The 25,474-nt window shown below is 40.2% G+C and overlaps 1 protein-coding gene across 6 annotated transcripts in view; it reads left to right on the top strand.

Moving 5' to 3' along the window:
• Oma1 (OMA1 zinc metallopeptidase) overlaps positions 1 to 25,474 on the top strand; it is a 60,223-nt gene that overhangs the window by 1,510 nt on the left and 33,239 nt on the right. For 3 of the 6 annotated variants that reach the window (XM_060366048.1, XM_060366047.1, XM_060366045.1), the window contains exons 2-8: positions 2,285 to 2,417; positions 5,723 to 6,226; positions 8,647 to 8,875; positions 12,015 to 12,188; positions 12,285 to 12,392; positions 18,667 to 18,795; positions 21,578 to 21,652. In XM_060366048.1, coding sequence (XP_060222031.1) covers positions 5,742 to 6,226; positions 8,647 to 8,875; positions 12,015 to 12,188; positions 12,285 to 12,392; positions 18,667 to 18,795; positions 21,578 to 21,652 — 1,200 coding nt within the window. In that variant the 5' untranslated portion in view covers positions 2,285 to 2,417; positions 5,723 to 5,741. Of the gene's footprint in view, positions 1 to 2,284; positions 2,418 to 5,722; positions 6,227 to 8,646; positions 8,876 to 12,014; positions 12,189 to 12,284; positions 12,393 to 18,666; positions 18,796 to 21,577; positions 21,653 to 24,931; positions 25,076 to 25,474 lie in introns of those variants that run through there. The other 3 variants (XM_060366049.1, XM_060366046.1, XM_060366050.1) reach the window with 3 other exon arrangements.

Consider the following 25,474-nt stretch of genomic DNA (forward strand, 5'->3'; position numbering starts at 1 on the left):
CACTGGAATTTACAAAATTCCAATTGCTTGTCTTCACCAAGTAACACACACTGTAGACCCTTAAACTGCCAGAAAGACCCCTTATCAGCTCCATTTGTCCCCTAAATTACACATAGGTCTTTCCTGAGTTGTATTTTTGTATCCACTAGTGTGTTTTGTCTTTACTAGTATTATAGATTGGGTAGGGATTTTTGTCTTTGTTTGTTTGTTTGTTTGTTTCTGCTTTCTATCTGCTACAGAGTGGTGTCTGACATGTATCATTCACTCGAATGATGGATTAAAGAATAAAATAATCCCGAACCCAATGAGATATGTGAATGTTTGGTTAAGATACTCAAGTTTTATTAATTTGGTTGGCAACATTTTTGAATAGGCACATTTCACATTGAATCTGAGTTTTTGGCTCTTGTAGAAAGGTTTGGAACACTTGGCAATGTAAAGGACAGATCCTGTTTCATTGTTGGGCCTCCTCTGGGTGATTGATTGTTCATATCTCTCTGGCTTTGCTGAAGCTTACCTGCATCTCCCACGGAAACCTGCACTCAAAGCCAGGTTTTCCTCAGATGTACCTGGCCACATGCCAGTGCTGCCCAATGGCGGCACAGAGAGCGTTTTTTTTTTCAGTAAGTTTTATGCATTATTATTTTTGACATTGGACTTTGCCCTCCGGCCCTCCTGTTATACAGAAGAATTTGTTTTAAATTACCTTGAGTAGCTCTGTGACTCAAGCGCTGGCATACAGGCCTGTCCTGGCAAGTTCAGGGCTCTTGCAGTAGCTGTTGCTTTTAGGTTAGCACATCGTTGTTATGACTCAAAGCTCTGTATTTCAGTTGAAAGTACAGTCTGTGGTGGCATGACTCTCTGTGACTCCAGGTTAGATTCTGTTAGTGATTTGCCTTTCTTAAGGATTGGTTTAGGTTGCTTGGAGGAGGGCAAAAGTGAACGAAAGCAGGGTGGCTAAAGAGAGTATAGTACAATCTACTTGCAGGGTCACAGAACCCAGGGTGAGCTGGGCTGAGGTAGTGAGGTAGGTTAGCAGGACTGATTTAAAGTGGCTTTTTGTATGTTAAAATCCTAGGGCTGATCCAGCCCCATTTGGAACTTAGTCTGTGGAAGATGGGAAAGTTCATGGAAGCGGGGGAAGGGGTCCCCTCAGGTAGTTTCATGACACATAATGTGGAAATATTAACTTGTACATGAGCTCTGCAACTGCCTCTGACCATGAGACTGTCTTTGAGATCATTTGTTTTAAGACACAGAAACTGGAGGAAGGGAAGGAATTACTTTAGAGAGTTTCTGAAGCCCAGGCAGACAGGGAAAGCACAGTGGGGCCTCAGAAACATGGAGACCTTCAGGTGTTCAAATGCATAAATGGGCAGTCAGTCTGTAGGTCTCCCATATTCCCCCCCCCTCTCTCCTTCCCTCCCTCTCTCTCCTCCCCCTCTCTCTCCCACCCTTTTTCTATCCCACCCTGACCCTTGTGGTCACACTTAGCAGAATTTTTTTTCACAGGACTAGCATGCACTTTGTTTGCTGTAGCAGGAACGATAGACCCTGCTGACCCAGGTCTTTATATTATGCTAGATACTGCTTAATGTGAAGTTTTCTCTGTGGCAGGTGTCTGCTGCTGGCTTTGAGACTGTTGGCCATTAGGGACTACCATAACTTGATGGCCCAGTCCCTAAGTTGAGGCCATGTCTAGACAAGTGTCAGTGCTTTATGACAGTAAATCATCAGATTTGAAGGAAAGGAGATGTATTCATGTTGTTCTTGTAGTTTGTTTCCTACTAAAAGAGCGTAAATATACTTTTCCATATGAAACAATTCTTTGTTTGTTTGTTTTTTGTCTTCTACCCAAATGACATAACAATGACTTTTGACTTATGTAACTAGCCCACTGCTCTGGAATGGGCTAGCCTACTCTTTGTTTTATTTTTTAGAGTACATGGCATTAATAAGATCTTTTTCTGTATTTTCCCATATAAACTCATTTTTGTTTCCTTGATCAGAATGCTGTAACTTCATACCACTTAGCCAATGAAGGAAACCTAGAGCCAATGAAGTTGCTCTAGGAGGATAGCCGCATTGGTTTACTATGGAGCCAGACACTCCTGTTGCCTGGTGACATAGTTTCTGTCTAAATGCAGTCTAAGGAATTATTCACTGGCACCGCCCATCATGTGAAAATGCAGGCCCTGCGGCTGTCTATGGCACGTAGTGCTTGCTAATGGTCATGGTGTACTTTGCGTTATTTTAGCTGTATCGCCTCTGCTTTTTAACACAGTTACTGAAAGACAGGAAGCCATCTTGTGCCAGCAGCAGCCCCACACATCTGTTCACTGCATCTCTTGAGTGTGTCGAGCACCTGGCGTGACTGACCTATGCCATCAGGTCTGGGGAAGCACTCTGTCTACACGGTGAGGAGGCCTAACTGCAGTTGTCAGTCACTTCTCCAGAAGTGACGCATGACTATGGGAGAAAGCAAGCTAGGCAGTATCTTGTTAATGTCAAGCTATTAACAGGTTAGGTTTGACGCTATTCATTTTTAATTGGTAATAACTCAAAAAGGGCTACCAGGGGGTAATTTTCACTTAGCATTGCCTTATTCACAGAGGCAATGTTACTGCCTTAGTAACACAGAGGCATAGTGTACAGATCACATACAATATAGTCTAATAACCTTCAAATTGTCAACTATGCGGCTAAGACTATTCATTAAAAGTGGCAGCTCTGAAACATCTTCCTAGGTATTAATTCTGTATTAGTAAAGTTTTTACAGCCACATGAAGATTTTAAAAATTTAAGGAATATACATATAACCACCTAGAAATGATTGTCAGTACATACAACATAGGCTCTGTGTCCTGTGTGTGCATATATGTGTGGCAGTGCCGGTGTGTGGAGGCATGCGTGTGTGCATGCATTTATTGTAAGAGTACTTGGGAGTAAGTTTCTTTAATAGATACTCAACAAATATCTGTGCTTCAACAAGTATCTCAGGAATGAGATACTCATCTCCATAATCACAATATAATTATCATCTAAGAAAACTCAGTACCTACAAGTCTGTATTGAGACTCCCGAATAATACCCCCTCCAACATCTGTTTGTGTGTATGCCTTCCTGCATGTGTATGCTATAGCACATGCATGAACATCAGGAGACAACTTGAAGGCATTGGTCCTTCTTCTGCTCATGTGGGTCCCAGGGATTGATCTCGGTTGGCAGCAAGTGCCCTAACCTGCTGAGCCACCTTAGTAGCCCTTGTCAGTACCTTTCAGAAGTAGTTGATTGGTGTTCAACTAACACACAGTCGGTTTGTACATGTTCAAACCATAGAGTGTAAAGTAGTTATAGGGCCTTTTATGTTTTCCCCAGGGAGCTGTGGTACTTGGTATTTTCACAGGGTCCATCTGTTTTACTTAAAGTCAGGTTTGATAGTTTTCCTTCGATGGTGCTTAGGAGTTGTTCCAGGTGGATCTAGGTGGAGGCGTGAGAGCTGGCTCAGTGTGGACAGGCATTGGGACTGACTTCAGGTAAGCAGGTCCTTTACTAACACTGGCCACCATGTTGGAGGCTGGAACCCAGGTTCTCACCTACGGCAAGACTGGTGGAACAAAAGGGTCTCCTTCCCTTTCTAGGTTTGCTGTGTGTACAAGATAAGGATGATTGTCATTACAGCGAATATAGGGAACACGTGGCTGGGAGGCCGGGCAGTTTGGAGGCATATTGATAGAAACAAAGCCCTAACTCAAGGCCCTGGGGCTAGACCCTGCTGCATTTCCTGGAGCTGTGAAGGAGGAGGAGGGAGCCTCTTGGTAGTTGATGTTCAGATAGAGACCAGGGCTGTAGAAGTTGCTAGAAGGCAGCCTTGGCTCTTAAAGTGGCAGGGCCAGCATCCAAGTTTCCTTTGCACTTTTCTGTGTGGTTCATTGGACTTCATGGTTATGGCCTTACAGCTTTCATTAACTTTGGGCAAGCTTGGTCCATGGCCTCAGAGATCTTTTTCTCTTTCCCACCCTTGTCTCATTTGAGGATTCTAGTCAAAGGGGATTAAACTATCTCATTGAAGCCTCCTGCATTCTCTGTGAGTTTTTTTAGCTCTCAAGTCCTTATTTCCACAATGACCGATTTGCTGTAAATGCCACCCACTATACTTTTTATCCTCCTCTTTGTGGTTTTATTTAGAAGTTGAAGGTAGCCTTTTAAAAATATGTATTCCATGTCTGTATAAACATACTCAGAATTTTTCTATAGCTTCTTTAACATGTGGGATATAGTTACAATAATGACTCTCCTTGTCTACTAATTCTGCCATCTGCATTACTTAAGAGTTAGTGTCCTTTGATTAATATTTCTTCTCCCTGTGGATCTTGTTTCCCGCCTGTTAATTTTAAATTGTAAATTTTACGTTGGGAAGCATTGGATACTTTTTGATTCTTGAGGTTTTTGAAGAAAACCTAGGATGTGGCTATTAGAAGCACCTTGATCTTTTTGACTCTTGTTTTCCCAAGCTGGGTCTTACCTGAGAGTTAAGAAGTCACACACTGGGTGTTTTAGTCTTCATCCCTGAGGCCACAGCATCTCTCAATGCAGTGCTAATTCTCTGATACTCAGGCCAGACTCTTAGGAGTTCCACCCAGTGTCCGTGATAAGTTTGATCAGTGGGAGCAGGCAGTGCACCCTGCCCTGTGTACTGTGCTCTGTGATTATGGTTCTTTCCAAGCTTCAGGGGAATTTCTTACTCACATGACCAGTTAGTCCTCAGCTGAACAGGGAGGGGCCTGTGCAGACCTTGACTTCTTTCTGTGCAGTCTGTGTTTCCTTCCTTTGCCCATAACCTGGTCCATAGGAGCGTCCATGTTCACACTTCAGTTTAGGGCAAGTAAGGCTCTAGAAACTAATCAGGCAGACAGTTGTAGGTCTCATCTTGTTTCTCATCTTTCAGTCCTTCATTGCCTACTGCCAAGTCTGTTGAAAATCTTATTTTATGTATTTCATTCTTTTAAAATTTCCATTTATTTATTTATTTATTTATTTATTTATTTATTTATTTATTTAGTGTATGAGTACTCTATCTGCATGTACGCCTGCACTCCAGAAGAGGGCATTAGATCTCAGTATAGACGGTTGTGAGCCACCATGTGGTTGTGGGGAATTGAACTCAAGGACCTCTGGAAGAGCACATAGTGCTCTTAACCTCTGAGCCATCTCTCCAGCACAAGCATTCCATTCTTAAAGTTATTTTTAAGTGGCAGTAAAGTTTCTCTTCCTACATCCTGATTCTACTCAAAAGCCTTATAGTTTTATTATTTGAAAGAACAAATTTGAATTTTTAAAACACATTTTTCTAAGTATTGGCTTTTCTATTCCATTATATTCTTATTGTAAACTGATACAGATTTATTGTTGGTTTCTCTAAGCTGTTTATCATTTCCCCAAATGATTTCCTGATCAAATAGATCACTTGCAACTAAAAAAAACAAAATTTTTTTTTAAATGAGGTGAGAAAATTCAAGTGTTGGAAATAAGAACCATGTAGTGACCCGACGCTGTGAGAGTACTCCTCTGGTTTGTCCTGTAGAAGGTGTGGCTGTGGGTGGTAGGCAGAAACACAGGTGTTTCTCCTGAGCTGCTTCACACACATTTCTTAAGCATTACATTCCTGGTTTGTAAATATGCGTTTTGCATGGGTGCTTATATCTTATTTTTTGTGTTCTAGATAACCAATCAAAAGCAAGATGAGCTTCCTTTATGGACTGCAGTTTGCCAGGAGAAACTGTTTTCTCTCTGGAGTGAATTCACTGGCCAACAGAAGACAGTGGAACCCACCCACAGGCTGTGCACAAGCACGAAGGCCCCAGGCAATAAATGCGAGTCTGAGGCTCAACACAGGCTGTCAGTGTCATTCAGGAACTTCACTGCCTGGAAACTTTCATTTCTGTAGGACTCTCAGTGGCAAAAACTCAGGATGCCTCTCAAGTGCCCAAAGCAAGGTGCGGGTGGTTACCTACAGACGTACTGTGTGGGCTGATTGTTTTTCAAGACAAGGATCGAGGACAGTGGCTGCTATTCCTGCACTTGCAGCCTCGTGCACTCTGAGCTGCCTTGCCATAAGAGCTGCCCGGAGTTTCCACACATCTCCACGGGTTCAGGCTGCCCCAGTCCCTCTCTTGCTGCTCATTTTGAAACCAGTGCAGAAGCTCCTTGCCATCATTGTAGGCAGGTAAAAATACTCTGGGAGGAAAACAGCGTTTGTGTTAAAGTTCTTGACTTTTTATGTTCACATTTATATCAAGTTATAACAATTTTCAATAATTAAACTTTAGTATTTCTAAAACTGTACTTTTAAGGAAACCTTTCCCTATACCATATTCAGCTCAAACTTTGAGTTTATAGTAGCTAGCACAGCGGTGCATGCTAGCACTCGGGGAGGCAGAGGCAGGCGGATCTCTTGAGTTCAAGGCCAGCATGGTCTACAAAGTCCAGGACAGCCAAGGCTACACAGAGAAACCCTGTCTCAACCCTCCCCCTATTTTTTTTATTGTTGTTGTTGAGTTTATAAATGTAAGTTTTGCCAGTCTTGTTATGTGTGTTGTTATGTGTGTGGTTTAATTTGTTGTAAATTTATTGTACAGAAATATGCTCCTTAAGTTTTTTTGGTAGAGCCCTTTCTAAAAGAGTTCACGTTTCTAATTATAGAGATGATGGGAACTATTGGCAACAACTTGTGTAACTTAAGAACATTGCCTTTGGATTTTGTGGGATTGTAGGCATAAGAGTGAAATGAAGGACTTCACACCTAATTAGGGGTCAGACTTAGTCACATTAATAATGCTCATTTCTATCATTCTGTGTTCATGGTATTTTTGCTATGTTTCTCTTGGTAGTCTTTTATACTTTCTCACTTTATAGCTAAGTGGTTGCTCTCAACCCTTTTCCTTATTTCGTGAAGGCTGATGAAGGCAAAGCTACTCTTCATAAAGTTTTGATATGTTTGCCAAACATGCTGACCCTACTAGTCATCTACTGCCTTCCATACAAACAACCCAGTCTGCTTACGTTAAAAACTCAAGCATTCCTCTGTAATGTCTTTAACTCCATATGTTTGATGTGGACAGAAAATAGTTGTTCACATTGTCTCCTAAGTAACATTCATCGTCATTTGTAGGGATGTTTGCTTTGTGAGTTCTAGTCCTTTAAAATGGTTTGATTTTGGTGTTGATTTTACTATTATAAATTTCCTCTTATAGTATGTTGCGCATGTATTCTGAGTAAGTGGTAATGCTATAAAAGTTGTAATAGGAAATAAGAACACTTCATTGTCTTATGGCCCTCTGATTTAGTTGCTTCTTCTAAGGGATTCCACCCATGTTCCTGTGTTAGCCAGCCTTCTGACACTGTGATGAAAAAACAGATGATAAGGGAGCAAAGTTTTATTTTAGCTCATGCTTTCTGAGGTTTTAGTCCATCGTTGCTTAGGCCCAGGGCTACTCAGTGTATCTCCATGGGGATGCTTGCAGAGACTTGTCCGTTTCATGATGGCCAGGAAGGCAAACAGAGAGACAGGCAGGAACTGGGGTTCTAATATTCCCTTCAAGGACACATCCCAGGGACCCCAAAGCTTTCCATTAGTCCCTGTCTTCTAGGGATATGCCATCGCCTAGTAGTGCTATAGGCCAGAGACCAAGCCTGAATATATAGACCTTTGGTGGATACTTCCAAATTATAGCAGGGACTTTGTAAAATGATAGTAGCTTTACAAAGGTACTTTGCAGAATGAAGTCTTGTCAAGGGAGATTTAGTGTGTGTGTATATGTATATGTGTGTGGTAAATTTTAGTAAGACTTAAAGAATGTATGCATAAGGAAATATTTTTGTCTCACTGATGGGAAACATTACTTGTTGTCAAAATGCTTGTGAACCCGGCCCACTGCTTGGGAGAAACTTGCCTGCTAGCGTGGCCCTTCCTGGGTGGCATGTGAAAAGGGCCTGTTTCTTCATTTTGGTGCCTCTAGGCTTCCCTTCCCTCATGAGCTGCTGCCTCTGCACAGCACTGCATATTGCTGGTCAGTGCTGAGGGAGTGTCTCCTCTTCCTGGCTGGAACCCTGGTAGATTGTGCTGGAGCCTGAGGAGCAGTAGTGAAAGGTACAGATTCATCCTCAGCGACCCCAGGGTGCCTATCTGGGGACTTGATCCTTGTTAGCTGCTTAGTCTTGGGAACGTTATTCCCTTTACTACCTTTTCCTCTTGCTGTCTTCTTGTGACCATGGCCTAGGTTGTTCTCTGTAACAGAAGGTATTAGAGCAAATGAGGTGCCATGTGTATAATGATTAGAACAACATTTGCATATGGTAAATAGTAGGTTTTGGTCAGTGGGAGTTGTAATAAAACAACTCCTTGTTTTAGTGTTTGTCTACATCCTGGTTGGAGTGGGGAATTCAGGTGACCGTTAGGATTTTTTAGTGATGCTTTATAGCACTGATGAGTTTTTCATCCTCTAGCTAAGAATTTTATGCGTTAAGAAGCCATGTGTACAGAGAAACATAAACATTGAAGTGATTGAAGCCCAGCACATGCATCTGAGCCTTGGTGATCATGTGAGTGTGAGCTCACCAGAACGCTCCATTTCTGATCTGTCGCAGGGGCATACGGAAATGGTGGCAAGCACTTCCTCCCAACAAGAAGTTGCTATTTAAAGACAGTGTGAAGAAGAACAAATGGAAGTTGCTCCTTGGTCTGACTGCATTTGGACTTGTGTTTGTGGTGTTTTATTTCACTCACCTGGAAGTGAGCCCTGTCACCGGAAGAAGCAAACTGCTGTTACTGGGGAAAGAACACTTCAAACTTCTGTCAGACCTGGAATATGAAGTAGTAAGTAGTAAGAATTGTACGTAACTACATTGTATAAGGTACCACGCAAAGCAGGAAGCGCTCTTAAGTATGGAAGAGCTACTGATTTTAATTTTAGTTTTTGATGACATTAGTAGTTTCAAGGTGTTTGCACCGTGTACTGTGGTTTCCTCATGCAGCTAGCTCCTGCTCTGTTCAAGTCCGTGTCACTGTCTCCTGCTCAGGAGACTGGATCAGATAGGGCGACGGGTCAGGCAGAGTTGAGAACTGGACTCCTGATGATGTGGCAGGCTTGGCAGTGCTGGGCTAGGCCCTGCTTTTCCTTCTCTGCTTTCTTTACAGGAGGGCACTTAACACAGTCTGTGTCCATCTCCCCCATCCGCCCTCTTTTTTTTTTTTTTTGAGACAGGGTTTCTCTGTACAGCTCTGGCTGCCCTGAAACTTGCTCTGTAGATCAGACTGGCCTCAAACTCATAGAGCTCCGACTGCCTCTGCCTCCCAAGTGCTGGGATTAAAGGTGTTCGCCACTCTACCTGGCTGTCCATCTCCATTTTTGGGCTAAAGCTCTTTGGGACCAACAACCTCATTGGTTTGTTTATATTATTCTAGGAACTAACATACCATGCAAACTAGTGCTTAGTTTTTACAGATCAATATGCTATTAGATTTTTTTTTTAAAGATTTATTTTATTTATTTATTACATATACAGTGTTCTGCCTGCATACCAGCAGAGGGCACCAGATCTCATTATAGATGGTTGTGAGCCACCATGTGGTTGCTGGGAATTGAACTCAGGACCCTTGGAAGAGCAGCCAGTGCTCTTAACCTCTGAGCCATCTCTCCAGCCCCTATTAGATTATTTTTATACCTGGAAATTCAGGTGTAATAAGTTGCCCTTTTTATAAACATCAGTTTTGGCTTTTAAAATTTTATTGTATTTTCTGCCCTTTTTTTTTTGTCTTCTTAAAACAGTGTTTTGCTATGTAGCCTGGGTTGGCTGGTTGGCTTTCAACCTGTGGTCCTTATGTCTCAGCCTCCTAAGCACTGAGGTTACAGGTGTGTGCCACAACAATCGCTTGTTCTCTGAGTACAAAATAAAGTGGGATTCAGAAATCTTAACTCCCCGAGAAGTATTATAACTTAGGGAGTGACACTACTCACTTTGTGCCCTCGAGTGTTCTTAACGATGGCACCATCCTTGCATTCCAGTACTTAGCACATACAAGGATGTGCTGGATGCCACTGGTCGAATAAGCGGTGGCTACAGGTTGCTTAGGCCTTAATATGTGTTTAATGAAAATGAGCCCATGAGCTCATCAAAGCAAAATTATTAATAGGAATGACTTTTTGCTATAAAAGTTGTTCTTAGTTAAAATCAGTCTCTTAGAAGAATACATATAGAAATTTAAAATGTCTTCTAAAATTTAGTCTTACTAGGAAGACAGGTTTGAGAAAAATGTTTTGGAAAGATTGGAACGAACCTTGTAAGAAATTGGTATATATTCTACTATTCAGAGAGTTTAAAATTTGAAATACACATTTATGGGTAGATTTGTATATATTTGTATACTATATGTATACATATGGATCTGTATGTATATATGTGTGTTCATATGAATAGACATTTTTATTGCTTAATCTATCGGCCTATGAGTTTAAACATTTTTATAGAGGTGTTATAAAGCACTCTGATTACATAGTGTGCAAAGTAGTGTGTTGTCAACTTGACACAAGCTGGAAAATCTAAGAGGAGGGAGCCTCAACTGAGAAAATGTCTGTATAAGCAGTCATAGGCAAGCCAGTAGGGCATTATCTTCATCAGTGATTGATGTGGGAGGACCCAGCTCACTGTAAGTGGTGCCACCTTTGGGTAGGTGGTCCTGGGGCGGGGGGCCATCTAAAAAAACAAAGTGAGCAAGCCATGGAGAACACCAGAGCATCCAGGGTTTCTGCTTGAGTTCCTCCCTTGACTTGTTGATGATGGCCTGTGGCCTGAGAGTTGTCAGCTGAATAATCCCTTTCCTCCCCAGGTGGCTTTTGGTCCTTTGTGTTTGTCGAAGCAGTAGATAGCAGACTAAGATATACAGTCTCTTAATTTTTTTAGAAGAGTTAACAGAGGACTTTTTTATTTGTTTATAATCGTTGAATTATTTTTTGAAAATGATAGTTTTTTAAATTCTTACTTTATGAAGTCATGTTTTAATGCATCTTAAAAAGGTTATCAACTTGATTTATATGTTAATTAAACTACATTTTATGAAAATTAAGCATTTGTAGAATCTTCTTAATTTTTTTCGGTATATATGAAAGAATCTTTCAGGAAAGGTTTCAGAAAAAAATATTTCCATATATGAGATGCCTAGACCTTTTAATAAACATCACATAGAGGAAACGGTCTGCCCATTAGTTCTGAGATCTTAGTGATTTTCTTTTAGTCTGTGTGGCTCAAACACTTTACAATTAGTGAGATATTGTCCCTTTTTATAAAAGCTTAAGTCTGTATTATGAATAGGATGTTCTTCCATTTAGTGGATTATGAAAGTAATTCATTTTCTTTGACATTTTCTTTATTTCTTTTGTTCCTCCTGAGACTGGGTTCCTTGTACCCCAGGCTGGCCTTGACCTTATAATGCAGCAGTAGATGACCTTGAACTTGTATTCATCCTGGTTCCACCTCCAGTGCTCAGATTATTTTGTACTCAGCATAAACCATACTGGGTTTATGCTGTCCTGAGGTCCAGCTGGGGCTTCTCATGTACTGTGACAGTGAGCACTTTACCAACTGAGCTACATTTTCCTTTATTCATATGAAAATCGTAATGTGAAATCTTTGTCATCTTGGTAGTTTTGTTTTCTGAAATTCTTAGGAAAGTAAAAATATTTAAGTATTTTACTTGCATACAGATTAACAGAAAAGAGTAAAATTTGGATTGTATCATGCTTGTACAAAAAAATCTTATAATTTATTCCTTTGTGAGAAACCATACTGATTTTGCATGAGTAGTTCAAATTTCAGAAATTTGAGTGCTTAATGTATGCAAATTTTTGCACAATTCAAAATTAAAATGCCTAATACTCATCACACACCTCTCCATGAAGAAGCATATACATTTTGTAGTGCAAAACTCTTAAACAATCCATTTTTAAAAAATTTTGTAGTGGATGGAAAAGTTTAAAGGTGATCTTCTGCCTGAGAGAGACCCCCGATACCTGACTGTGAAAGAAGTGGTGTATCACCTAACACAGTGCAACCAAGATGTCCCAGGGGTCGCTGACATCAACTGGGCCATTCATGTGGTTGATTCCCGAGACGTAAATGCCTTTGTGCTTCCAGTAAGTAAATGCTCGATATACCTTTTTTGTTGCTAGCTTCCATGTCTTTAAGTTTCATGGTGGGCTAATCGCTTATATTATGCTCTTCACATGCAGAATGGACAAGTGTTTGTCTTCACGGGGCTTTTGGACAGCGTAACTGATGCGCACCAGCTTTCCTTCCTTCTGGGCCATGAGATCGCACATGCGGTGCTGGGGCACGCGGTGAGTACCCAGCTGACCTGCCGCTGTTGACCATTGCTTTCATGTTAGCAAGCTGTATTCCTTAAGGAACGCAGTCTTTTCAGGATTTTTTTATTCTTTTAATGATGGAATGTAATTGTATTCTGTAGCTGAAAAAAGGTGCTTAGCTAATTTTGAGGCTTTTTGGAGTCTTTAGTATATGATACTGAATAATTAGTGTTTCTCTTAAATACTGTTTTTATCACTTGTCTCTTTTGCTAAAAAGTAATTAGTTTCAACCTCTAATTATTTCACATTAAAGTTTAAACTTCCATAATTATTAACATACTTGTAATCTAGTCAGAAAATCAATTGTTGGAATGTGACACTACTATTCAGCGTTGAATCACTTTATTCTCACCCACTTTCAAATGATGGCTTGGAATGTTGTGGAAAGATGTCTAAATGTTAAGCAATATGGAGTTAGTGTGGAATATTGATGACACTTTGCCAGGTTAGTTTACTGAACTTCATCTAATATGTTCCTTCTCAGTTAGAGCTTTAACTTATGAGCATGTCTTCATCATCCCTGGCTTATATATAAGGAAGCTAACAGCTAAAGAGACTAACTGTGGCCACATAGGTCGCTTTAATAATGTATGAAACATATTTTTATACTCATTTTTTATTTGTTATTCATTAAAAATATAAATGAATCTTTTGTGCATATAAAATATATTTTATTTTTTAATCAGGACATGCAGGTAAATATTTGTGAAAGGAATATAATATGTTAAATGCAAATATTATTAACATCAAATGGAAACTTAAGTGTTTATTATTAATCTTCCCTAAAGTCATTGAAAATTCTACCTAATTCTTTTGAGGAATAATAAGATGACATGGAGCAATGCTGTTCTTTTTTGAAGTATCCCTGATGTCTTTTGATCTACAGGGGAAAGTGTTTCCTAAATCTATACAAGAATAAATGTAAGCAATAGAAATCGCATCACACAGTGTATTCTAGCACATCTCAAATAATGCTGTCGTAATGTATCAGTGATGGGTTACCGAATGAGACAGAAATTGTCTTATGGGTTAGTTTGACAGGTGTAAGGCCAAATTTGATCTCTCCACTTTTCTCTCTGTATTGTCCATCTGCCTGTCATCTGTGTGTGTTGGGGAGACCTATCTGTCCCTATGTATGTTAGAATCTGTGCCCATGTCTCTGTTTTTATGCCTATCTATAACAAAGACTTTGGTCTGTGTTTATTGAATAACACAGAAAACAAATCTTTAAACAAATCTTTAGTAGTTTTACAAGAAGAGGTGATGTTACTGACCCCGTCTGACCCAGAGTAGCACCCAATGTTGCAGACTGATGCTATCATGCCATATCTACATGTTACTGCCAACATTTATGGGATTTTTTTTGTTTACAGCTGCATTCAACCTGTTGGCCGCTTTCAGAAAAAGATCACCCCAAGATACACATACATTATTTTGGGCCAGGGCATGGAAAAGTAGTAATTTAAGATTAAAGCTGTACATTAGTTTAGACTGTAGAAGCTGATTGCATCAGAAACCCAAAGCATACTAAGGTTGGTTACACTGTTTTCTTAACAGCAGGTTAAATTTAAACAGGCTGAGTACAAAGTAAGACAGCAGGTTAAGTACATAGTCTTAAATGATCTTAAGGCATTCTATTATTAAATTGACTATGGCAGTTTCCATCAAGATTCCAACACAGTTTTTTACAGACCTTGAAAGAACAATTCTCAACTTGATATGAAAAAAACAAAAACAAAAACAAAAAAACAAAACCCAACAAAAACAATCCCCTCCCCCAATCCAGGATAGCTAAAACAATCCTGTACTATAACATAACTTCTGGAGGTATCACCATCCCTGATTTCAAGCTGTACTACAGAGCAGTAGTAATTCAACTGCATGGTATTAGCATAAAAACAGACAAGTTGATCAATGGGATAGAATTCAAGACCCAGAAATAAACCCACACACCTACGAACACTTGATTTTTGACAAAGAAGCCAACACCATACAATGGAAAAAATAAAGCATCTTCAACAAATAATACTGGTCTAACTGGATGTCTGTAGGTATAAGAATGCAATTAAATTCGTATCTATCACCCTGCACAAAACTCAAGTCCAAGTGGATCAACAATCTCAACATAAAACTGGATACACTAAGTCTAATAGAAGAGAAAGTGGAGAATAGCCTTGACAATACTGTTACAGGAAACACATTCCTGCACAGAACACTAACAGCTCAGCCACTAAGATCAACAATTAATAAATGAGACCTCATGAAACTGAAAAGCTTCTATAAGGCACAGGACACAGTCAAGAGGACGAAACAGCAGCCTATAGAATGGAAAAAATCTTCACCAGCTCTACATCCAGAAGAGGGCTAATATCCAAAATATATAAGAACTCAAGAAATTAGATATCAACAAAACAACCCAATTTAAAAATGGGTTTTTTTAATTCTCTAAACAGAGAATTCTCGAAAGAGGACTCTCTAATGGTCAAGAAGCACTTAAAGAAATGTTCAAATGTTCGTGGAAATACAAATCAAAATGACTTTGAGATTATATCTCATACCTGTCAGACTGGCTAAGATCAAAAACTCAAGTGACAGCACATGCTGGCGAGGATGTAGAGAAAAGGGAACCCTCCTTCATTGCTGGTGGGAGTGCAAAATTGTATAACCACTTCGGAAATCAATCTGTCACTTCCTCAGAAAATTGGGACTAGTGCTGCCTCAAGACCCACTCCTGGGCATCTACCAAAAGATGCTCCACCATATCACAAGGACACTTGTTCAGCTATGTTCATAGCAGCTTTGATTCGTAATAGCTGGAAACTGGAAACAACTTAGATGTCCCTCAATTGAAGAATGGATAAAGAAAGCATGGTCCGTCTTCATAATGGAATACTACTCAGTTATTAAAAATGGACATCCTGAAATTTGCAGGCAAATGGATGGAACTAGAAAATATCATCCTGAGTGAGTTATATAACCCAGACCTAGAAAGACAAGCATGATATGTCCTCACTTGTAAGTGGACATTAGCCATAAAGTACAGGATAACCATGCTACAGTCCACAGACCCGAAGAAGCTAAGTCACAAGGAGGGCCCAGGCAGGATGCTTGAATCTTACTCAGAAGGGGAAATAGAATAGACATTAGAGATGGATGGAGGAGGGAACTGGCTAGGGGATAGGATGGGGAGGGAAACAGGGGTGGAGAAGGAAACAGGAGAATGGGGGTGGGGATCAGAATGGAAATAGGTTGGTGGGGAGAATCTCTGGGACTAGCCAAGACCTGGGATGGAGGAGGCTCCTGGGAGTCTATGAGGGTGATGCTAGCTGAGATTCCTAGCAACAGGATACTGAGCCTGAAGTGGCCACCTCCTGTAGCCAGGTAGGACTTCCAGTGGAGGGAATAGATACCCAACTCACCCACAAAGTCTTCGAGCCAAAATTTGTCCTGCCTGCAAGATGTGATGGGATAAAGATGGAGCAGAGATTGAGGGAATGGCCAACCAATGACTGGCCCAACTTAAGACCCATTTCATGGGAGAGAGTCAGCCCCTGACACTATGATACACTGCTATGATTGTAGACAGGAGCCTAGCGTAAGTGTCTTCTGAGAGGCTTCATCCAGTACCTGATGGAAACAGGTGCAGGGACCCACAAACAAACATTTGGCCAAGCTCGGGGAGTCTTGTGGAAGAGTAGAGGGAAGGATTGAGGGAGCCAGAGGGGTCAAGAATACCACAAGAAGACCTATAGAGTAAACTAACCTGGGCCCATGGGCCTCACAGACACTGAACAATCAACCAAAGAGCACACATAGGCTGGGCCTACATTCCCTGTACATATGTAACAGATATTCAGCTTGGTCTTCATGTGGGTCCCCTAACAATTTGTGCGGTGGGGGGTGGGGTTGTCTTCTGACTCAGTTGCTCGCCCTTGGATCCCTTTACCCTCACTGGGCTGCCTTGGTTTGGTCTCAGTGGGAGAGGGTGCGCTTAGCCCTGCTATGACTTGAGGTCCAGAGCTGGTTGGTACCCATGGGGAGCTTTTTCTTCTGTGTGAAGAAGGGGAGGGGTGATCGGGGAGGGGCTTGTGAGGGTGGGACTGAGAGGAGAGGAGGGAGTGGGAGATGTAAAGTGAATAAATAAATTAATGAAGAAAAAAGTAAAGATGGGCAAACATATGACAAAGATGGACTGAGAACCATTGAGAAGGGACACGAAACTAGGAAAGTGCAGGGACTCAAGATTATGAACAATTAAAGACTGGCACCAGGAAAAAACAATGTCAATTTCTGTGAAAGCTGGGCTTCCTTATTACTTACAAATAAAGCCGCCATCAGCAGTGGGAGGGAAATGGTCCTGTGTTAACATTTACTTACAGCAGGTCCTGGACCTTTACTTGTAGTGTGTTCTCACTACAGTGTTTTATGTTTAGGCAAAAGCAAGCAGAAGGCTAGAGTAAACCAAACAATTAATAACTAACAGGTAACCACTAGATTTAGATTAAAATCAAAATTGACTGTGAGGTCTAGAAAAGTTCATTCTCTTTGGAGTCAAGACGTATTTTCAGGAAAACCTATCACCATCATGTCATGACTGCAAAAATAAATTAGCTTTGGCTGTTGTAGCTTTAAAGTGTTTGCATTCAGCTGCCTTGATCTGTGGCATCCAACCTGTGCCTCCTCAGTGTTGGGTTGCTGCAGCTACCAGTGCTGGGTGGCTGTCTGAGGAGCAGGGGAGTGAGCAGCTGTGATGGAAAACAGCTAACATGTCTTTGACAAAGTCCCCTTTTATCAGTGCAGTATTTTATCTTTTGGAAGTCTTAGTTTTGATTAAATCTGGCTTTTATGCTGTTTCCTTTTTTTCTACAAATACACAGGCATAGTGGTGGTGCATGTCTTTACTCCCAGAACTTGGGAGGCAGAGGTAGGTAGATCTCTGAGTTTGAGGCCAGCCTGGTCTACAGAGTGAGGTTCAGGACAGCCAGAAAAATCCTGTCTCAAAAAGCAAAGCCACAAACTAACAAAAATATTTCTATTTCTTTTTTTAGGCTAACAACAGCTATACTCTTTAATAATTCGTAGCAATGTTGTTCTCTTCATAAACACTTTGCCATTTTTGACTTCAGTCTTTTGTGGTAAAATAATTCAATAATTGTTTTAATAGCTAACAGCTATTAAATGTGATAGCTATCAAAACAATGTGATAGTTTGTTTTGTGAGGATGGTTTATCTTGGTAAGGTCATAGTCTGGTTTCAGTGTGTGGTGAATAAGTCCATGCATTTACCTTTTACGGACATTACTGTGCAGAACACATATTTTATACAAACACTTTCTGGTTACTGCAGTGATTATGTCTGAAACTCACAGAACCCAGCACTCAGTGAGAAATACCACACTTAACAAAATAAAAAAACTTATTTATAAATATGTTATGCTTTCATATATATTAAATCATAAATACCAAGATACTTATTTAAAGTATATTTGAAAGTTTCTGAATTTTCTTGTATTGAGTGTATTATTTATTATATATGTATATATATATGTATGTATTTAGGTTTATGTAACAATGTAAGTACAACTAACACTTTTTTTGATTTGTACAACATAGTGTCTACATTAGAAACCAAAATAGCCTTGTCTTACATTTTTGCTCCTTCTACTAATAGCTGTGTGAATTGGGGCTATCATAAAATCTCCATTTCCATTTTATTATCTATAAAATGAGGCTTATTGAACTAGAAAAAAATTATGTTTGCTTGTATAAGAAACTGTAGTTCATTGTGACTGTCTCTGACGATGAATAATTAGCTCAGCAAAACCAATAAAATATTAGTCAAAGGCAAAATGACTCACAAGTGTGTAAGCAAAACAAAGAGGACATTCCGGGAAATGGCATGGACAAGAGCAGGGAGATTTGGGTCTTTGATGAGGTGGTTCAGGAAGGAAAAATGGTGGCCTCACGCCCGATGTCATGAGTTAGCTCTCTGGTCCCCACATAGAGGGAGAGAACTGACTCTCACAGTTGTTCTCTGACCTCGTTGTATTGTGACATACCTGTGCCCCAAATATATGCACACAAACAAAAAGTAAATACAACAAAACAATTTTAAAATCAGATCTTGGCTTATGCTGTCCAGTTGAACACACATAATTATTTCGTATAATTGAATACTGGCTAGAAAGTATAAATATGCAGTGTTTCCGTTTACTAAATGTGGTTTTCATTATTCTTATTATTCTCAGGCAGAAAAGGCTAGCTTGGTTCACTTACTGGATTTCCTTGGTATGATTTTTCTCACAATGATTTGGGCTGTTTGTCCACGAGATAGCTTGGCAGTTCTGGGCCAGTGGATACAGTCAAAGTTGCAGGAGGTAAGTCTGCAATGGCCTGTGGTCAACATGCAGCAGTGTTCATGTTAAGCAGCGTCTATCAGAACTGTTTAAAGTCTATCCTGAACAATATAGTACTGAAGTTCAGTGTCTGTTTTTCTTTTATAGGTTCTATTCCCATATAGTATTTAATTAAAGAACATTAGATCTGTCCAGTGATTTATAAGAATTGATTAAAAGAGCTTCTGTTCCCACTTTGGGCTAATATAACGTTTTTGTTTTGTTTTGTTTTGTTTTGTTTTTTTTTTTTAAATTCATAGTTGTTGATATTACAAAGAGAAAAGCTAGTCACTGGTCCTTCTCTTATCTGTGACAGTGTCCTCACTGATGTTCCCACAGAGAGCTCTTCCAAGACGCCGGAAGTTTTAATGAGCGTGGGGCTGGCTGAAGTTTCATACCATTCTCCATTGCTGCTAATGCTCAGCTAAACCAGCACCGTGTAGAACACATCAGAACAGTTTTACTAGGTGCTTTAGTGCTGATAATGATAACATCTTAAAATGAAGTCCTGCACTGTGCTCAAAGTCCTACATTACTGAGGATCAGTCTTGGGGTCCTCACAACTAAGTTAACCAGGTTAATTTTTTTTATTTTACATCTTTCTTCAAATATTTCCTCTTGTTCCTGGAAGTTTTGTTATGTAGGAACAGACTTTTATTGGCTTATTTAATGATTTGCTGGAGCACCCATCATGTACCATCTGGGACAAATAGCTTCTGCAACTGAGAAAGTCATCCACTGAGTGTTGATGTATCATTGGGCTGCGTTTAGATTGAAACAATGGTTTTCAGGTTGAAGAAGGAACAGGCTCAGATTGTAGGACATCAGTTTGGAGTTTTGTTCTGTCACTGACCTGCTGGGCTGTCGATGGAGTTAATGTAGTTTCCTCTTATGTATAAGCAGATGCTTTTTAAAATAATAGAATCATAAGAGTTGATGATAACAAGGGCAATGTAACTGTTTTTCTTTTGAAATACTAAGTGAGTCTCATATCTTGAGTATAAATTTTCTACTTAATAACTAAGCTGAAGATAAAGCAGGGATGCCTTTAGTATGGTTCTCTTCTCCTCATTGAGGCCCCTCGGCGACTGTTGTCAGGAGATATTTTTTTCTCTCTGCAAGCCTGTTCATCCCCTGTTGGGGGCAGAAGGGAATGCTGGCAGTGCTGCGCTGTAGAATTGCCCACATTCCCTGCCACCCACTTATTTACTATGACGACTGAGTGAATACACCAGGATTCTCTGAAAACTACTGATATTTCGGTCTGGGTTATTATTTGCTGTGGAGACTGATCCTGGTATTGTAGGTTGTTTTCCTGCATTTTCAACCTCTATTCAGTAGATGCCCATAGTTCTTGCTGTCCACAGTGTCTGGATGGCTCAGTGGTTAAGAGTCTGTGTTCTTCTTTTAGAGGACCTGGGTTCAGTTTGGTTCCCAGAAAGCATATGGTGGCTTACAATCATCTGTAAGCAGGGGATTAGATGTCCTCTTGGCCTCCATGTGCACCAGGCATATGTACATACATATAGGCAAAACACATACATAAAATAAATCTAAAAGTAATAATTAAACAAACGTCTCTAGTAGCTGTCATAGTGGCATGCAGCTCTAGTCCTAGCTACTGGCGAAGCTCAGGCAGGACATTTGCTTGAGTTCATGAATTTGAGACTATTTAGGTAACATCAGCATGACCTTATAACTCCCAAGTATTTACACATGTCCTCAAGAGTAAAAATTAGTCAGTCAATCAGTCACACTGACTTGAGAGTCACTTTAAAAAGTGCTTTGCATAGTACCTGGCACAAAGTAAGAACTCAGTTGAAGGCATGACCACTTTCATCATTGGCCCCTGTAGAAGTTTGTTGTTACCAGCTTCATTGTGCCTATTGCCCTGTGAGCTCCCCTGTTAAAGTCATTGGGTTAGCGCACTCAGCGGTGCACACTCAGGCTGTGCGCTGAGAGCTGACTCTGCCACACAGCTCTCAGCTTGACCAAATGCAACTGAGCCGCAAAGAGGTCCTGTTCTGTGCTCACATCCTGTGAATGCGGTTTAGGTTGCTTGTAGCCATCACAAGCACGTGCTGGGTTTGAAAAGTCGCTTCCTGGATTAATAACTCCTTTCTCAAAAGTCCTGCCTATTGATCCAGCTCCTACAAAGTTATAGTACTTGCTGCAAATTAGAATTTAATTGGAAAACATACTCATAAATATACATAATTAGGAAAATTAAAGTTAGGATAGCTGTTTGTGTTTTTTAAAAAAATTGTAGTCAGGAGAAAATTTTATTTTTCTAGCTAATCAATACTTAGAAAAGGAAATGAAGATAATTCATCATAGAAGAGGCTCTGCCCTGTACTTAATTTTCTCAGTGAAGTTTTCTGCTAGTGTCGTTGGCTCTCATATACCTACCTGTATTTTTTTGATTTCCTTTGAAATCTGTGAGATTAATGTTCCTTGGCCATACTTGTACCAGTGTGCGTACTTAGGCAGCACTTTGTTCAGTAGTGGAGATTAGAAGTAGAAAATGAAAGAGGCTAATGGCAGGACAAGCTTTCTGGGGATGCATATGCATAACTTTTCCTTTTTTCATGTTTAAAGTATGAGTCTAATGGAAGAAACAAAGGTCACATGTATACTTTGCACCCTAGAGGATAGATATTTCATACTAGATTTTCTATGAAATTAATTTAATGTTCATTTAAGAATTTCTTTGATCATGAAATAAATCCGCTTAATGGAGTTTATGTGTCCTGTTTCTTTTTAGTATATGTTTGATAGACCATACAGTAGAACATTGGAGGCTGAAGCTGACAAAATTGGACTACAGCTTGCTGCAAAGGTAAAGTCATCACTAGCTGAAAATACAGATTCTCTCACACAGTTAGCAGTAATGGCACAAGCACAAGTCGCACAGTAAGACATGTCCTGCATTAACCCTTTGTAGTACTCATCTTTGTATTACTATTAACAAAATGCTGGACACAGTTCAGTTATAATAAGAAGTTTGTTTGGCCCACAGTTGTGGAGATTCAGGAGCATGCTGAATGGCTGCATTGACTCCATTTTGGTGAGAATAGAAGAGGGTGGTACATGGCGGGATCATGTATAGAGAAGCAAATTGGTTACATCTAGAACCAGAGAAGAGAAAAAGAGGTGACAATCAAGGTGTACCAGTCCCTTTTGAAGGGCGCATCCTCAATGAGATAAGCAATCTTGTGCTTGGCTCTGCCTTTCAAGGGTCTGCCGCCTCCCAGAAGCACCATGTCGGGGCTGCACCTTTAGAGTTTCTTAGCTCTCACCCAAGCCGTAGGACTTTTTATGTAATTTTCATAAATCTATAATACTTGAAGATTGTATCTCTTAAAGGAAAGAATAGCTGAAAATATTCAACTCTCTTCTCCATATGAGGCTGTAATTGCACTATATATTAAGTCTTAGTCTTTATTAGAAATATTTTTTGTTACAAACCTGAAGTATGCAATTTAAAACTTTAAAAACATAGGGGTATATAATGCCTTAGGCCCTTATTACTATGTGTACCTTTCGGAAGGCCATTGTTGCCTCTGTTCTTCACCTCTTTTTCTCTAACCTAAGGGGGGTTTGAGGAAACAAGACCATGTGTAGCTGTTTTCCTCACCTGGAGAAGGTCAGTCCTTTTGCCGTTGTGATCCAGGCTGAGCACCTGCGGTCTACTACTGAGAACTGCTGTAGAGAACATGAGGAGTCCAGCGTAGCAGCTGGTCTCTAGGAGCTCTAGCAATGGCTTCCAGGCTTCGGGGGCTTTGTTCTGTTTCCCTGTTTTGAAGGACCCTTCATACCTAATTACTATTTTAACCACCTGTGATAGTTAAGTTATCATATTAGCCGAACATCTTTGAATTGGTATAAACTCTGCAGTTATATTAAATTAAAATGTCATTTGGCCTTTTGTTGAGTTTCAGTAGTTATTAATTATTACAAGTCACTATTATTTAAACTTCTCATTTTGAATCTTAATGGATTTGATGATGTAAATATTATATATTTACAAAAGTAAAAGTGTTTCTTGGCTTATTAAGTGAGTAGGATCAAGTGAATTGTCAGGCTTCATTCATTAAGAAGATCCAAGTATGAGGTGAACGTGATAACTACTACACTACGGAAACAAGGCTAAGGCTCTCCTCCCTGAGGGAGGAGCAGCCTTACCAGGCCACAGAGACAATGCAGACAATCATGATGAGACCTGATAGGCTAGGGTCAGATGGAAGGGGAGGAAGACCTCCTGTCTCAATGGACTAGGGGAAGGGGCATGGGAGGAGAAGAGGGAGGGAGGGCGGGATTGTGAGGGGATGAGGGAGGGGGCTACAGCTGGGATACAAAATTAATAAGTTGTAAAAAATAAAAAATTAAAAAAGAAGTTTTAAGTAATGCACGAAGAGCCAGTGTATGTGGACTTCTAATTTGAATGTGCTGCTCTGTCACATTTCCTTCCTTCCTCCCTCCCTCCCTCCCTCCCTCCCTCCCTTTCTTCCTTCCTTCATTCCTTCCCTCTTTCCCTCCCTCCCTCCCTCCCTCCCTCCCTCCCTCCCTCCCTCCCTCCCTCCCTCCCTCCCTCCCTATCTTTGAGACAGGGTTTCTCTGTGTAGCCTTGGCTGTTCTGAACTCACTTTGTAGATGAGGCTGGCCTTGAACTCACAGAGATCTACCTGCCTCTGCCTACTCTAATTTTTCTTAATAATGCTTTAAACTTGGTTCTGTCTATAGGAATGGCATTTGTCTGATTGATTGTTTGATGTTAAGATACAGTTACTTAAAAGACAAATTTCTTGCCTGTAGAAATAGAATTGACTTATGTAACTGACCTTGTCTCAAGTAACCAATCTGCCTACCTGTCTGTCTTCCTCCCTCTCCTGTCCTTCCTTTCTTTTCAGTCAGTGTTTCTCCATCTTATTATTAGTGTATTGTTCAAATACATCAGCACAAGCTGATGACGGGCGACTTTGTCTACCCTGATCTTAGAAGAAGGAAAATGTCTGCTCGCTTGCTTGCTCCATCCATCCATCCATCCATCCATCCATCCATCCATCCATCCATCCATCTATCTATCTATCTATCTATCTATCTATCTATCTATCTATGTATTCAACTCTCATAGTTCTTGTAAGTGTTCTTAGTGGCCGTGTTAGTTTCTTTTCTGTTGCTATGATAAAACCCCATGAGCAAGGCAGCTTATAGAGGAAGAGTTTATTTGGGCATATGGTTCCAGAGGGTAGAGCCTGATATGGCAGAGAAGCATGGTAGTGAGCAGGAGGTGTGGTGGCAGGAGCAGGAGCCAAGGGCTCAGATCTCAAGTAGAGCTCAAAATGGAGAGAGCCACCTGAAAGTAGCACCAGGCTTCTACTCTGAGACCCCAAAGACACTTTGTCTAGCAAGGCTGCTCCACCCAAATCTTACACAGTGTGCAAATGCCTGAGGCTGTGGGACTCCTCATTCAGACCACCGTGGGGCTAGCCATAAGATACAAGAGTCTACCTTTAGTTCCTCATGGTTTGAGAAATGTTTTTAATTATGGGAGAATGTTGTATCTTGTCAGATGCATTTCTTGAATTTATTGAGATGGTTATTTTTTTTCTCCTTTAATCTGTTAATGTGGAAAATTACATTGGTTTTTATTAAGTTAAGCTAATCTTTTATTATTGAAAATAAGCCTGATTTTGTCAAATTATAGTACCCTTTGATAAATGGATAGAATTGGTTTGCTGGTGTTTGGTTAGATGCTATGTCTGTGCCCATAGGAGACAGTGGCCTAAAAATCAGATTCTCAGGAGGAGTTTCTTTTGAATACCCATCTCTTTCTAGCATTCATGAAGTCAGCAGATTTCAAAACTACAGCATTCTAAGGTGGGTACTGTGTATCTATCTGTATTTAAGGCTGTGCGTTTTCCTCAGAGTGTCTTTACCTGCCAGGTGTTGATAGGCTACTTATTCATTCATTTGTTTATTTTTTTGTTTAGTTAAAAGACATGTTATTTGTTTTCTGGGTGATATTTTTAATTAACTCATAGATTATTTAGGGGGTTATTGCCTAGTTTTTTGATTTTGTGATTTTTATGGTTACCATTTGTTTTTTTACCTCTAGCTCACATTCTGAGTTGAGAACACACTGAATGACTCATCTTTTGAAGCTGTCTTATTTTCTGACTCTGTGTGATCAAGACTGCAGTGTGGTGGGCACTTGGCACAGTGTCTGTCCTTGTAGATGTGGTACTCGATGGATGCCAATTTTGGCAAGTTTGTTAATTTTGTTGTTCCAGCTCTTTTATATCATTTTCATGTTTTTTCTTTTCCCTTTCTAGTCATTTACAGAGCTTTGTAGTCTTTAATTATGATTATTGAATTTTCTTTATCTCTTCTTGGTTTTGTCATTTTATTTGTTTGTATAGTTTATAACTAACTATCTTCCTGGGAGATTGATGCCTTTAAAAAAAAACCAATATAAGAATATTACTGGAGGCTGGACAGATGGTTCAGTGAATAAAGCTTGCTGCTCGTGCAGAGAGCTGAGTTCAATTCCTAGTACCCATGCCAGGTGGCTCAACACTACCTGTAACTTCAGCTTTAGGGAATCACCCTTTTCCGGAATCTGTGGCTACCTGCACTTATGTGCACACAGACAGGCAGG

This window comes from Meriones unguiculatus, chromosome 12 (genome assembly GCF_030254825.1).
Source record: "Meriones unguiculatus strain TT.TT164.6M chromosome 12, Bangor_MerUng_6.1, whole genome shotgun sequence".
NCBI lineage: Eukaryota > Metazoa > Chordata > Mammalia > Rodentia > Muridae > Meriones > Meriones unguiculatus.